The sequence below is a fragment of the Malus sylvestris genome, chromosome 12 (genome assembly GCF_916048215.2).
Source record: "Malus sylvestris chromosome 12, drMalSylv7.2, whole genome shotgun sequence".
Taxonomy (NCBI): Eukaryota; Viridiplantae; Streptophyta; class Magnoliopsida; order Rosales; family Rosaceae; genus Malus; species Malus sylvestris.
In genome coordinates this window covers 8,750,617-8,765,512 of record NC_062271.1, presented here as the reverse complement: position 1 = coordinate 8,765,512, position 14,896 = coordinate 8,750,617, and the positions used below count along the sequence as shown (strand labels likewise).

General features: G+C 36.2%; 1 protein-coding gene and 1 pseudogene across 1 annotated transcript; both read right to left on the bottom strand.

The window, feature by feature from the left end:
* Positions 1-5: 5 nt before the first annotated feature.
* On the bottom strand, positions 6-5,709 carry LOC126592525 (ABC transporter G family member 12-like). The gene is made up of 9 exons (XM_050258232.1): positions 5,299-5,709; positions 3,457-3,536; positions 2,874-3,335; positions 2,143-2,268; positions 1,929-2,060; positions 1,480-1,764; positions 1,014-1,286; positions 777-884; positions 6-615 (listed from the first exon to the last, which is right to left on the bottom strand). The coding sequence occupies exons 1-9, from the start codon at positions 5,528-5,530 to the stop codon at positions 256-258; spliced, it is 2,058 nt and encodes a 685-aa protein (XP_050114189.1). The 5' UTR covers positions 5,531-5,709; the 3' UTR covers positions 6-255.
* Positions 5,710-7,350: 1,641 nt separating this feature from the next.
* On the bottom strand, positions 7,351-12,023 carry LOC126592534 (short integuments 2, mitochondrial-like; annotated as a pseudogene).
* Between the last annotated feature and the right edge of the window lie 2,873 nt (positions 12,024-14,896).

The window sequence follows — 14,896 nt, the reverse complement described above, 5'->3', positions numbered from 1 at the left end:
AAGGAGAAATTAATAAACCTTCATTTAATTTGTTCACCCTTATTCTTATACAAAGAGAGTTAACAAAAAGCGAACAAAAAAAAAGTGAAGTGATTCTCACTGTTGTCTCCTCATACTCACCTCACCTTTCTTTATTGTTTGGAACCTCAAGCTGGATAAATCGATTAAGAATCAAGAGACTAGAACAAGAGAATGAGTGAATGAGAAAACGGCAATGTGAAAACCACTAGCCGAAAGAAAAAGATGTCAATCACACTATGGAAGTGGTGATCCAAGACCCTCTTGAGAAGATAATGGATGAAGAGTTGTGTGTCTCTTGGAATAGGAGACAAATTGCTCCTTCTTCAATGAGCCTCTCTTGGGATGGTGTTGGAAGGTTGCTTTTGCAAAGAGTTTGTGTATAGACAATGAGGCTCTCTCCTTGTACTTGAGCAACAAGTAAAAGATGACTTTGACACAAAGTAACAAGCATGCCAAAGCAGCCAAATCCCACCATTTGGAAACCTCAGGGTTTATCCCATACAAGTGAAGGAGTACATCCTCACCCTTCAGCTTTGGATCTCCAACCACTAGAGGGTCAAATTCCAGCCCAATCATGTCATTCTTGTACTGACCCTGTAGTTGAGATGCGTTTGGAAAGGATTTAGATTTTACTAAGGTAAGTCACTTATGCATGCGTGAGCAATTTCTGATTGTTAATTACACGCATGAACAATCAGGAATCATTCATGTGCACTACTGACCATAGCATCTCAGAAATATTTATTACTTCGTACCTGTATTGACCATGCTGCATAGCTGAGGTATGACATGGGATATCGCCAAAAGATTTTTGGTAGGTCAACCATCCTCCGGAAAAGAAGAGATGGCATCATCATGAATACCTATGTGTACAAAAAATATTAGAAAATAATTGATGTCTCTAGCATTACTTGACGGAAAAATTAATTTCTCTAGCATTATCCAAATTGTTATGATTTTGATTGGGAGAAATGAATCGAGGTATGGCTTACTGTTATGCCGGCTGCAGCTCCTACGGCCATCAAGAGGTTGGGAACCAGTGCTGCCGCAATTAAAGCGGCTCCTTCTGTGACAGCAATGCAGCAGAAGAGATTGATGCAAAAATACAAGTAATGAGAGAATCCTGAGTGAAATTTGACCATGTGGTATAGTATTGTTCCAGAAGAGAAAGCCATGCCAACCACGAAAGGGAGTGAGGAGAGGAAGTTGGAGAGCACAAACAAAGCTTCCCCATAATGCCCGCCAAGTCTTTCCCGCCTAAATACCTGCATGGGATTTTAAAAAGACGGGATTAAATTTTATTGGCTAAAGTTCTCTATTAGACTTATGTTGTCACAGAGTAGAACTGATCACGTTATTACTGTTCCAGATTCATAGTTTAACAACATAAGATATATCTCGTCCTGTAAAAGAATATTGCATAATTAACATTATTTCTATAAGAATTCATCAGTCTACCTTAAGTTCTTCAATAACGAAGGGTATGCCTCCAATAGACAAGCAGATCATTAAGCCATAAATGAAACCATCACACTTTCCTCTTGCAATCATTGCTTGATTGTTCGTTCCAATGTGGAAAAAGAAAGAGCCAGCACTCACTGCAATTAGTATGTAGAACACACTTCTTAACCAATAGTACCCAATATCTCTAGACATGTTTATTGAAGATCGACTGATCAATGTACATAGCAGCTTCCCCCAGATGGCACTACTTCCCTTGTTTGATTTTCCTGCCGGTTTTTCCTGCGATGTTAGGAGTGGTTAGACATGGTCAGGAACTAGTATATATGAGTAGTAATATAAAAGACGAAATGCACGTTCCTACAGTCTTTCAGTAATTAACTTCCACATATTCTGCTTAACAGGTATGCCGTTCTTCTATTTAGTTTCAATTAAGTACTGCATACAGTGAGCAAGATTTCTCGGATCTTTTTTCTTGCATCTGTTGATAATGCGGACGACTGGTACGCATTGATTAGCTTTCCTTTGATCTCATCTGTTGTCAAGTTGTTTTGGGAAATGAAAGAATCTGTAGATGCCTGCCAAGAAAATAACAAAAGCATTTTAACTTACGAAAAATTAAACCTTTTTATAGAAAAAGAAAGAAAAGGGTGCACATACATAATTAATCCTTTGAGATAGCAAAAGTGCTGCTAGAACTTTGTCAAAGTCTGAACTAATGCATCGAAGGAAGTGGTCTGGAGGATTTTTTCGTGTTGGGCAAGGAAATCCGGCATCAGCGAAGAACTGAAGTATAAGAATGTAAAACCATTAGCTAGCAATCATTCTAAGGCCGCGAATGTATTAGTGTACATGTCGATCAATATCTTACAAAGGAAATACAGGGTTCAGAATACGGCCATATATTTTGCTTCTCCAATGTAATCAATAAATTTACCAAGATTCTAAAAGATGTTAGGCGCTAGTCGGGTGCCTAGGCAGACTAGGCGGATTTAAGTAGATCTATTATATTTCGTGTAAACAAGTATTTTTTTATACTTAAAATATATATAATTTCATTATAAACTACAAAATAGAATGACATATATATTATGAGATATTGGAAGAACATGCATGTAATATGTATTCATTTAAGTATTCAACAAGTCTCTTACAATTTATTGAGAAAAAAAATGCAAAATAAAAGTTATCTATTTTCTGTCTAAGTGAGTCGCAACCTAGGCGGGTGGCTAGGCGGGTCTGGGCAGGCTAGGCGGGTGCCTAGGCGGTCTAGGTGGGTGCCTCAGTTGGTTTAGGCGCTCTTTCTTAATTTTCAAACGTCTAAGCATTAATCGGGGCAGTGATCATCTGCGTAGCGCTTAGGCGGGAATTTTTAGAACAATGAAATTTACCTTTACAGCAATCTTTGCTTCTCCAAAATAAACAGTTTCACCTCCTGCTAAGAGGAGCAGGTCGTCGAAGAGATTGAAGACATCGATACTAGGTTGGTGAATGGAGCAAATGACTATTCTTCCATCACGAGCAATGTTTCTAAGTGTCCATATCACAAAGAAAGAGGAAGCACTGTCGAGGCCGCTGGTGGGTTCATCAAGCAGCAACACATGAGGTTGTGTAAGTACTTCAATACATATGCTGAGTCTCCTCTTTTCTCCCTTACTTATGCCTCTCAAGTGCCAGTTTCCGATGTTACTTCCAGCGATATCTTGAAGCCCCATTTTTGTGATAGTGTTTTCTACCACCTCATTCTTCTCCTCTTTGGTCATTTTACAAGGGAGCCTTATATGAGCTGAATATGTTAGAGTTTCTCTGACTGTGAGTGATCCCAAGAAAAAGTCCTCTTGAGTTACATATGACTGAAATATTGCAGGCATACAAAAATTAACACACATTATTTGGGTCTTTAATTCATATAATTATGAGAACAAAACTTGCGGGTCATATGTTCATTTGAAGGATGTCCTAAGTTACACTTACAATATCTGTGCAGTTTCTGCTTCTTTTGTTCCCATTCAGTACAACATCTCCAGACATTTTGACATTTGCAGGAAGCCTCCCTGATAATATCCAAGAAAAACATTACTGGCATATGAGGAAATTTATACAGAATATTACAATCAATTCAAACTTGGCATATGAGGAAATTTATACAGAAGATTACAATCAATTCAAACTTCTGGGCATAATTAATTATCTGTAAGGATTAAGAGCAGACATGATTGGGCTTAAAAATTGTGCTTGACGCCCAGTTAATAGAGTTGAGTCAGCCTAGTGAACTAACAAATTGGGTTAGACTGGGTCACCAATGATGATCCACCAAGTTTTGTTTTAGCTTATTCATTAAAATGTCTCTTAATTAACGTTGCTCAATTTTAATTATTGCTAACATGACACGAACAAACCAATTATTTTAGCAGAATATATTTTAGAGTAAATTAGTGAAGTATAAAATATAATACGTCTCAAATTATGTTTTTTAAAATCCCCATAATTTAAATATTATATGTATTACATTTTCTAGTTGATTAATTAGTTAATGTTTATTTGGTTTAGTTGTGTGCTTATAGTAAATATCAAATGGAAATTGTTCAAAATTGATTTCGCACCCCTCCATTAACACTTTTTGTTTATTAATGATTTTTAGAATTTGAAATAGAATAAATTAAAAATAAAGATGCACAAAAAAGAGAAAAATGTAAAAATATAATTTCCCATGATTCTTCGGGAATTGCACAAAAGAAGATGATCTGGTCTCAACGTAAAAGATGATGCATCATAGTAGGAATGAGGGATGATCTATTGGACCATTAATATAGCAATATTAAGAAAGGGCAGAATATTTGTCTAAGATTAAATTTATCCGGTTCCTCAACTGTCTATCCCAAACCATCCTCTAATGATTTCTGATGTCGGCAGACATTTACAGTCCAATTACTGTAATTAATATTTGTTCACGCAGTTTGCACATGTCGATGCATGCTTTAAGAGGATCCACAAAATATCGCACATAACACAAAGTGAAATTTTTTATGTGTACGTCATAACACAAAGTGGTACACTATGTGATATAATGTAAATGGTGTATTGATTCATATTTCGATCATATGAAAAAGTCTCTCCAATGATGATCTTATTTACATGATTTTAATCTAATTTGAGTTATAAAGAAGAAAATTCAAACTTGACTGCTAAGAGGGGCACATTGCCTTAGTTAACTTGTGTAGCACATGTCAGGAAAACTTGTAATAATTTTTTTTTTTATTCAAGTGATTTTTTAGTTTAATTTATGATACAAGGAAGAAAATTCAGAATTGGATGCAGAGATAGCCGGACACATTGCATTAGTCAACTAATGTAGCACATGTTAAAAAAACTAGTAATGATTTTGATACAAAGGTTTGTTTATGTTATATTTCACTATGTATAAATGAAAACCATATCAATATAAACATCATTAGTTTGGATTCCATGCAAAAACATCGATTACTCACGATATTTAGATTACTCATGAAGATCATAAATGACCATGGTTTAGTATTATCTTTGTTTAACCCAACTGATTGATGTGGAATTAATAATAATTTCTTAGTTCCCTTTTTTTTTTTCTTTTTTTTTCCCTGAAGAAGAAGCTCAAACAAGCATTTTAACCTATAAGACGAGGGTGTTTTGAAGGGAACGACTAGACAAGCGAAACACCATAACGTATGTGCATGTGTAGCCAAATAATAACATTTCTTTTTTTTTTTACGAAAAAAACAATATCTTCGGATTCTGTCATCGAGAGAGAGAGAGAGAGAGGAGACGTATGAATATATATACCAGCCAAGGCATCAAGTACGGTTGATTTTCCAGAGCCAGAAGGACCCATGAGTGCCATCATCCGGTCAGGTTCAGCGTAGCCACTAATCCCATTTAGCAACTTTCTCGACGTTGCACCATTTTTCAAGTTCGCCACCACCGCCACCGTTATTTCCTCCCACACCAAATACTTCCCTGCACCTGCACCTCCAGCTGATCTATTATTATCATTCTCTGTCGACCTCTCTGCCATTTTTACACAGTTGTGCTCAATGCTCACTGCAAACTCTAGAAATACTCTTCTCACATTTATAAGCGCTACCCTAGCCCTAGCAACAACCTAAACACGTTCTCTCATAAAGTAGGATGCTTCAGAACATGGGTATGGATGGTATACGGTATTTTAGCTTATGTTTTCTTTTATCTTGATCATATCTTTAATTTACTCAAATAGTTAAGGTTTCATCATAAGTTTATTAATAGGCAATATATATGGAGATCAGTCCATAAAGAATAATGGTACACTTATCACATATTTGTACCATTATTTGTATCTTTTCTCTAATAGAGTTAGGGCCCAGCAAAATACGTGAGTCTCATATCTATTAGAGGGGTGGTACAAATGATGATGCAAATATGTGGTAATGGTAGCATTTTTGGTCTAGAAATTTGTAGTGGCCCTTACAAAATTTGTAGTAGCCCTTACAAAATTTGGTAAACTTATGATACATCTTTCATTTACATGAAATGACTAGGCTACTCAGTACTACGGTCCGGTGGTATTCCTCTTCACTTGTATTTGAGAGGTATTTGGGTCGAATTTCGTAGATGGCGAATTCGATACCAAATTAGGTTGCCTATTGTGTGGCTTAGCCGAACTCCCTATTCTCTTAATGTAACATATATCGTTGTACTAAATAAAATTGCTAAAATAGTCATGAATTGAGGAAGAGAAATAAGGAAATGGGATATTAGGTTACATATTTTAAGGTGGGACCCACACCACTCTCGATTTTTCCATGTGGTAAGGAACACTGAGAAAGTTATAAAATAGAATGATTTCAATACTGCATATTTTAGTAAACACATGAAAGTTAGGAATCAAATTAATTTCAATTTTCTATTCTCTTCAAGTAAATGTCGGTTGTTTGACAATCATTTCATTTTTACTTTTTATTATTATTATTATTATAAAATTGAAAAAAAAAACACCTGTTTGTAACTACTTTTAGTTTTCAGAAACAATTTAAATTGAAAACCAAAAAATAAAGACTATTTTCTTGTGTTTTCAAAATTTATCATTCAGTTTTCAAAACAGATTTATAAATAAAAATAAAAGAAAAAAAAACTAAAAATAAAATGATCATGAAACGTTCCCTTCATGGCGTTATAGGGCTTACGTTGGGTAGTCGCGGGTACTTTTCATACAAAATGGAGGGCCCATGTCTATTTCATTAGTCTCTCTCATAAATAAAATCCAACTGCAAGCTGCTCTCAAGTCCCATACTAATCAACTTACAACGTCAACATTCAACAGAAAACCAATTGAAAAAATATCGAGAGGAGTTACTAAGTAAAATCATTCGAGCATTCTCTCATGCAATGATTTACTTCCTCAACATTAGATTCATACTCTCAACAAGTGCACACAAGATAAATAATTATGTAATTTGAAGTAGAGTTCCAGTAAAACTCATATGAAATATGAAATATAAGTTTTACTGGGACTTCAAATTAGTAATTTAAAATATCGGTGCTGGTGATGATATATGAAATATGAGATTTGAAGTCCCAGTAATACTCTTGTTTGGCAAACTGTCTGTGTCATTCATGAATTCAAATGTGTATGCTGACTTCTCAATTTTTATTTCAACGCATCGGTGTGTAAATACAAGCATCGGTGCTGGTGATGATATTTATGACAACGTCTCACCAGCTGTCATAGGGACGTCGATTGCGATTGCGATTGCGATTGAAAGAAGAGAAACATAAAATGTTAAAGTTTAAGAAGACAAAAATGGACCACATGTACAAGTCTATCTATGTCAAGTTAAAGAAGAGAATAATTGGGAATTTTAACGAAAAGCTCCCGGTACTGTTCACTTTAACGAAAAACCATATTTTTACACTAAAAAATCAATCATGGTACTATTCACTTTACCCTTTATTTTGTCCTTATCATTAAAACTCAAAGTTTTCAAATATTTTTCATTAGTTTTCCTAAAAATAAAATGTTTCATGAGGGCGGATTATCATCGGGGACATCATCAAGGATAAAAGTACACAACTTACCTAACCTAAATAAGGTAAGAAATTTCTTTGATACCATCAAACGAGCTTCAGACCCCTTATTAGGTATCTTTAAGGCCGTCTGCAGTGCTTCAAACTGCTACTCTATAAGACCATCTCCAACCAAGGGCAGGTTAGAGGGCTCATTTTAGCCCTTTGGTCCTCCAAGATATTAATATTTTAATGAACATTACATGACCATATTTGCCTCCGTCTCCAACCGAGGGCCAAAGGGCCAGAGAGTTCATTTTAACCCTATCATAAAAAACCGTCTCTAACTGAGGGTCAAAGGGCTATAGGGCCAAACATAATTTATTATTTAAAAACTATAACTTAAATGTTGTTTAAGTTTCATGTTGTTAAATATTTTTTTATGTTGTATAATCTTTATGTTGGTTAATGTTATTTAATGTTGTTTCATATTGTTTAATGTTGTTTCATGTTACATAATTTAATTTGATGTTGTATAATGGCTTAGGAAGTTATAGGAAAAAAATAGAATTAAAAAAATATATGAAAAAAATTTTGTGAAATAGAAGTTATAGGAAAAAATAGAATTTAAAATAAAATGAAACAAATTTTGTGAAATAGAAGTTATAGGAAAAAAATGGAATTTTAAAAAAAAATATGAAACAAATTTTGTAAAATAAAAGTTATAGGAAGAAAATAGAATTTAAAAAAAATGAAAAATAGAAGTTATAGGAAAAATTTTGTAAATAAAAAATAATAATAAAACTGTTAAAAAAAAAATTCAATGCATTCCTCCATTTTTTCTAGCCAGCCCCCAGCTGGCTAGCTGGATGTAGCCAGCCCTCCAGCCCTCCAACCCTTTTCGATTCCGTAGTGCCCTATCAGATTCTACAGCCCTATGGCCTAGCCCTCGGTTAGGGACGGTTTTCGAGCTATTTTCGGCCCTTTGGCCCTCTTGACCCTTCGGTTGGAGATGGCCTAAGCATCTCCAAGTCACCCTCATCTTCTGGGTTGCCATTGAATTCTGACAGTGTCGAATACAGTGCAATTTGCACTTCCGTTACCATATCCTAAAAATCAACATGAACAATACTAGAATTTTAAAAGACATAAAAACATAACAATATATTAGCCGATCACACCGACGATTCTTATCTAAGCTACACTGAAAAGTGTCAAAAATAAAGTGCAAAGTGATGAGTCACACAGCGCGAAGAAATATAAAATGGCTACCGTAAGAGTATCAGCAGGTTAGCGACCAAAGAAACTAAAAGATAGCTTAACACTCATATACACTCCTGACAGTACCTACAAATTACAAATTTGAGTTTTAAGCGGGAAAAAAGAATGCTAATTATAATAAAGAAAAACAGAAATACTGCACCTTGTTAATTACTTACAAAACGAATGACAGTCAGACGTCTTTAATACGAAAAATTTAGTCTGTCACTTCCGGCTTGAAAGGTCATGAATGAGTTACTCATCTAAGTAACAAGTTAAGGAACACAGTACAGACAAACCTATGGAGAATGTGGATTCACCACCAAGCTTCTTGAATGGACACCTTTCTTGCCCCTTACTTACCATGACATCATATCAACCATAGTTATATCGTGTACTATGTTATCCTTATTAAGTCAGTCATCTCTTTTCCACATTCATGATTACCCAATCTATTATAAGAAATACCATGCAGATAAAAGGCAAACAAAAAATCCACCACCCAAATATCACCATTGCGTTAAGCATGTTGGAAGTAAACTTGCCCTTGATTCTCTAATAAATGTCTACCTTCTACTAAGCAATCTGAACGTAAGCTGCAAATCCCAAATGGCATGACATCAACCACCATGTAGCTTCGACTTGTAATACCAGCATCCGAAATTGATCGTACCTTTACAAAAGACATAACCAGAAACCAAAAAGAAAAAAAAAATCTCTATTGTGCTAGCATTGGTGACGACTCCAACAAGTAAAGATGGTATCATACATGGATGTGAGAATCCTTTACCTCAGCACTTTAATCCAGGTAAAACTACCAAATAGAGTATTGTCGTGCTCCTATAATGCCTACTTTTAAACAAATTACAGCAATGACATTCATGATGTGATGTGAGACGCCTTTGCTTTAGTACTTAATTTACAATGTGGTTTCTCCAAGTCAGAAAACTAGTACCAGGTTTATGAAATATAAATAATAAAAAAAATCTCTGTTTGTTTCCAGAAAGTATGTTCTTCTGTTAGTGTTCAAACAAAGTGACTAAGCATAGGAAGATTGACATTATCCCCATTAAAACTTGCTTTATGGAAGGATAGACAAGACTACAGTAATCTCCGTTACCTTAATGTACATCACATCAGACTTATTTGGCACCTTCCTTCTATTAGGTCGAAGGTTCTTAAGACTGTAATCAATTTTGTCTTTGGCTTCATATTGAATCCCTTCCATTCTCCTATTGTTAGAGTTCTTCCAGTGAAAAAGGTGTCCCTCGTGAATTTAGAACTGCAAGTAAATATTGAGCAATTCGATCCTCCCCTACCACTAAGTCCTTAATAGATCCTGCATGTACACTTGAATTATGAGGTTCACTGAGGTGGACAGAAGTAGCAAACTACTCCCTGCCCTGGGTTCCTAAAAAAATTATCAACAAATTTATTCAACCCAATTCAAGATTAACATGACATCATCATTCTTCTTTCAACACATGGAAGTTGGAACCCCATCAAAATCTTATATTTACCTAATCAGAATTTCATTCAATATGGATCTTCAACTACATAAATAGGCATAGAATATTCAAACATTTGATCCTCTCTCCATCTGCCAACAATCAAAAAACCAACTAAGTTATCGAAGTACAAGTTCATTTTATATTTTCAATGAGCAGGGTACACCTAAGGCTATACATGAAGGACTCTGAACCGAAGATACAAGATGAAACTTCAAAAGAGAGAATGTTAAGGTGATTGCCAACAAAGTTGAGAAAGGTCAAACCTGCAAGAGCTAGCTCTAACCCCGTCTCTATGTCTGGGATACTTGGAACCAACACACCCTGGAGTATTGAGAACATATATGCTAGGCTAATGAGCAATCTGTATAGGAGCAATTAAACAAAGGGGAAACAGATGAGAATTTTCCATTTTCAAATCAACAAGATAAAGGAAATATAGAAAGAAAGAATCAGAAGGAAAGCATTAGTAGACAAAAGAAACAAAAAATTAGAACAAGATAGATAGTTTATTATTTTGCTTAACAAATGAGATGGATCGAAAAGTGTATAATCAGCAAGGAGACTTAGTATAAGAAAGGAATGGGTATTATTCATTGTTAGTCTGTTTTGTTCTTGGTCAAACGAGTTTTGCGTTTCTGAAACACTGAAAAAGAGAATTTACCCATCGGCTAGGCTGCATTTTCAATTCGGCGTAAAATGAAAAGGAAAAACTAAATCAAGAGCAAAAAGGACTTCACCTTGAATCCAGCAATGTCCTGAGCAACACCAGGCAATGGACCCACCGTGGCGTGCTTCATCTTCCCCTGAACTACGAAAGAAACACGACCACTGTCATTCTTCAATGTGGATTGCCTGAACTCCAGGGTTATTAAAAACTTAAAGACATTCCAAGGTTCCACCGCCAATATAGTATTCAAAACAACTACCTCTTACCGGGAAGGCAAGAGGATGCAATCCGATGAATATTATTGATTAGAGCTGATTTCCCAACATTAGGAACACCAACAACCATAACAAGCAGAGTAGGTTCCCTAGAAATCGCTTCCTTCAGCTTATACTCCACCAGCTCAAGAAGCTTCAATAACCCAGTGCTTATTTCAGGATTTTGAACCCAAAAATCAATAAATTGCAAGCCAAAACTTGCTGGTGATGTTAACATTGAATATACCTTGGTAACCGAACTCCTGCTATGTGCATTGATGGGAAGGCAATCTTGCTTGGAGGATTCGAAAAATCAAGTCCATTTCTACAACAATCAAACCAAGAAAAACACAAAATTCATCAACAAATTATAACAATAACAACCCAAAAACCAGAATTTTATATTAACATTACTTGCATGATGTTAGGATTGGCGAGGTCCTTCTTGTTGAGGACAATGAGGGAGCGTTTGGCGCGGAGCTGGGGCTGGAGGTCTTGGTTGGCGGAGGATAGTGGAATACGAGCGTCGCGGACCTCGATGACGAAGTCGGAGAACTTGAGGCGGTCGCGGATGGCGCATGTGGCGGCAGCTATGTGGCCGGGGAACCAATTGATGGCTTCGCCTCCGGTGTTGAAACCCATGTCTCCCAACCCCATCATCCCCTTCTTCACCAACCCTTTTGACTGTGACCCCATTTCTCAATCTCTCTTTGTGGTTTCTAAAAGCCCGGAATTGAGGAACCTTTTGCTGAAATGTTGACGGTCTCTGATTCTGCCGAGGGTTTAGTGGGAGTTTCAGAGAGGGGTTTAAGCCTAGGTTTATAAACCCAAAGGTTTTGTTTCTTCTTCATTCTATTTTTGAAATATTTTTTAGGGAGATCAATTTCTTAAACTAAATTTGGTTAATAATTCTATTATTAATAGGAAAAGACTTGGCTGGTGAAAGATTCAGCAACACCTCCTGCTGCCAACCAATCACGGCTGGACACATGTCCAAGTTGTATTAAAAAATTCACAACTTGGACACGTGTCTAGCCGTGATTGGTTGGCAGCAGGAGGTGTTGCTGAATCTTCAGCAGCCAAGTCTCGTTCTTATCAATATGCACATGATTTGGTTTACAAAATTTGGTCACTCTAGCATTATTCTATGGATAATACACATAATTGAAACTACTCATTCTTGAAAGGAAAAGCCCCTATTGCCCAAGTGAAGTACAAGTTGGATGAAAATTTCAAACCGAAGTGAATATTTCTATTTCAAGTCCGAGTCTTTTAGACCCTTAAAATTGCGTTTTAAAGTTCTGAAATTTTTTTGGGCTTCTCGTTTTTCGTCTGATTCACTCCCATTACATTCCCTAAGGCTCCCCTACGTTCCCGGGGTAGTTTTGAGTTATTACACAGTTTGTCATTCACCAAATTCACGAGGGAAAAGCTAAATGTATTAAAGTAAGGCCATGTGGTGCCAAATGAGTAACAGCCAAAGGAAAATATGAGGCTTCAAATCACAAGTTCGAAAAAAGAGGAAAGGCTTCAAATTAAATTACAAGTATGTCTCCAGAGGGTCCTCACATGCCTTTACATTCATGTCACGTTAACAGTGTACCCTAAGTAAGCACGAAATCGCTCACTTTAAGGGTAACTTCAAATCACAAGTCCATAAACCATGTTTCAAGACTCACACTTGTGTTCTTCATCAAGCTAGTTAAGGATCAACAAGCACAAGAAACAAATGTTGAATCATCCCTAACAAAGTCGAATACCACACACCACGTGAAACTCGTGGTCCCATTTCATTCAAGATCAAAACCTTGATGGCCCTCGAAGAAATGACAAGTCTGATTCAAGATCAAGTGTCCACCACCCTTGAATCAAAGTCGACTCCATAGAAATGAAGTAAATCTAAACCTTTGGAGGAAAACCAGAAAACTCTCTAGCTAAAGCAAACACTCATGTTCTTCATCAAGCTCGTGAACGATCAACAAGTGCAATAAACACATGCCGATTCATCCACCACCAAAGCTGAAGATCACCAACCACGTGAAACTCCTCGTGGTCCTAATTCGTTTAAGACTCAGCCTCAATGACCCTTGAATCGACATCTATGTTGATGGACTTCAAAGCACAGTGGTCAAAGTACATCCATTATGTGGAGGGACTTCAAAATGCGCATTCTAAACATGACAAGCACATGTATACGTCACACCTTAAAATGGGAGCATTTGTAAACATCAAAATTTTGGTGAAGTACTTGTTCACCAACGCATTAAACTTTCGACATGTCAGGACTTACGTGGCATACGCCATGTTTCTCACAAATCGTAAACATGGATGTAACTTATCAAATTAGATGAGTTATCAAGAAGGACACGTGTCAACACTTGGCGGAAAGAATTATTTTTAACTAAATTAAATATTAATTGGTGGAGTCAAATCACGAACAAGCCACAAATCGAGTCATGGTTATTTTGTCAATTAATCAAGCCCACAATCAAGCCCAAATCCATCCATAGTCAAGGCTTAGAGAGTTTGTAAATACTAGGCTCTAAGGCAAAGAAATAGTCCAGAAAATCATTATCACACCCAGACGCTGAAGCTCTCAAGCCCCCCAAACTCCCTAATTCTCAAACACTTAGGAGACTTAGAAAACTCTCTGCGTTCATCATCAAACCAGTGAAGAATCATTAAGCATACTACACGTGTCGATTTTTTATTGCCACAAGCCAAATCCTTGCAACATCCGTTTATCTGAGATCAAGTCATCATGACCATTGGATCAACAACCACCCTACACACACACTTTGCATTCCGAAGATCGAATCAGAGGATTCAAAATTGTAAACATAGATTGTAGCCCAACATTTACATTAATACAAAACATTATTTTGCACATGTGTTCTTGTGTTATTTGTCACATGAAATTTGTGTATACAGAGGGCTAATGAACATTGTTTGATGTTAGGAATGCATATGATTCATTTAGTATATATAGAAGGCAAGAGAAAGAAGAGGGTCTTCTGCTGCCTGCATTGAAGAAAACCACTAAAAAAGGAAGAAAATATAGTATAAATGTGAATTGCAGATATAAAACTAATTGGCACAATCACAAAGAATTACATGCTAAAATCAAGAATAGCTTTCCATACAGATATTTGAAAGGCATAATAGGCAATACAATAGAGAGAATATTATCAAGCGCCTTTCACTATTTCGGACAGTATTTATGGTTCTGCCTTTTCCTTAGCAACTGGCTTTCATGGTTTGATTAGAACTCGTTGATATGAAATGAGAGAAAAACAAAGCAATGCTAAGAGCTCCATCAATTCATTGATCTTAAATTTGGAATCATCGTAATGAAGCGGATATGGGCTATGTTAACTTTCTGACAGGCAAAAAGAATCAAGACAATCCTTCATAACATCAAGTTGATCCTTAGAAGCTCCAGAAAAGAGGACCTTAGCACAAGCACTAAGCAAGTAAACTACTTTTAAATCAATGATTTTATCACGCTTTGAAAGGAATGTATTTACTAAACACAAAGAACTATAGGCAGAGGTGTTAACCTAGTAAAAAGCGTGAGAATGAAGACTTCGAACGAGGGCTACTTATAACGATGTTTGTCTCAGGGATGTTCTTATCATGTTCTTACTGAAAAGAAAAGCTAAATTCCTTTAGTTGATGTCGATTCATCCACATTTCCATTATTTGTA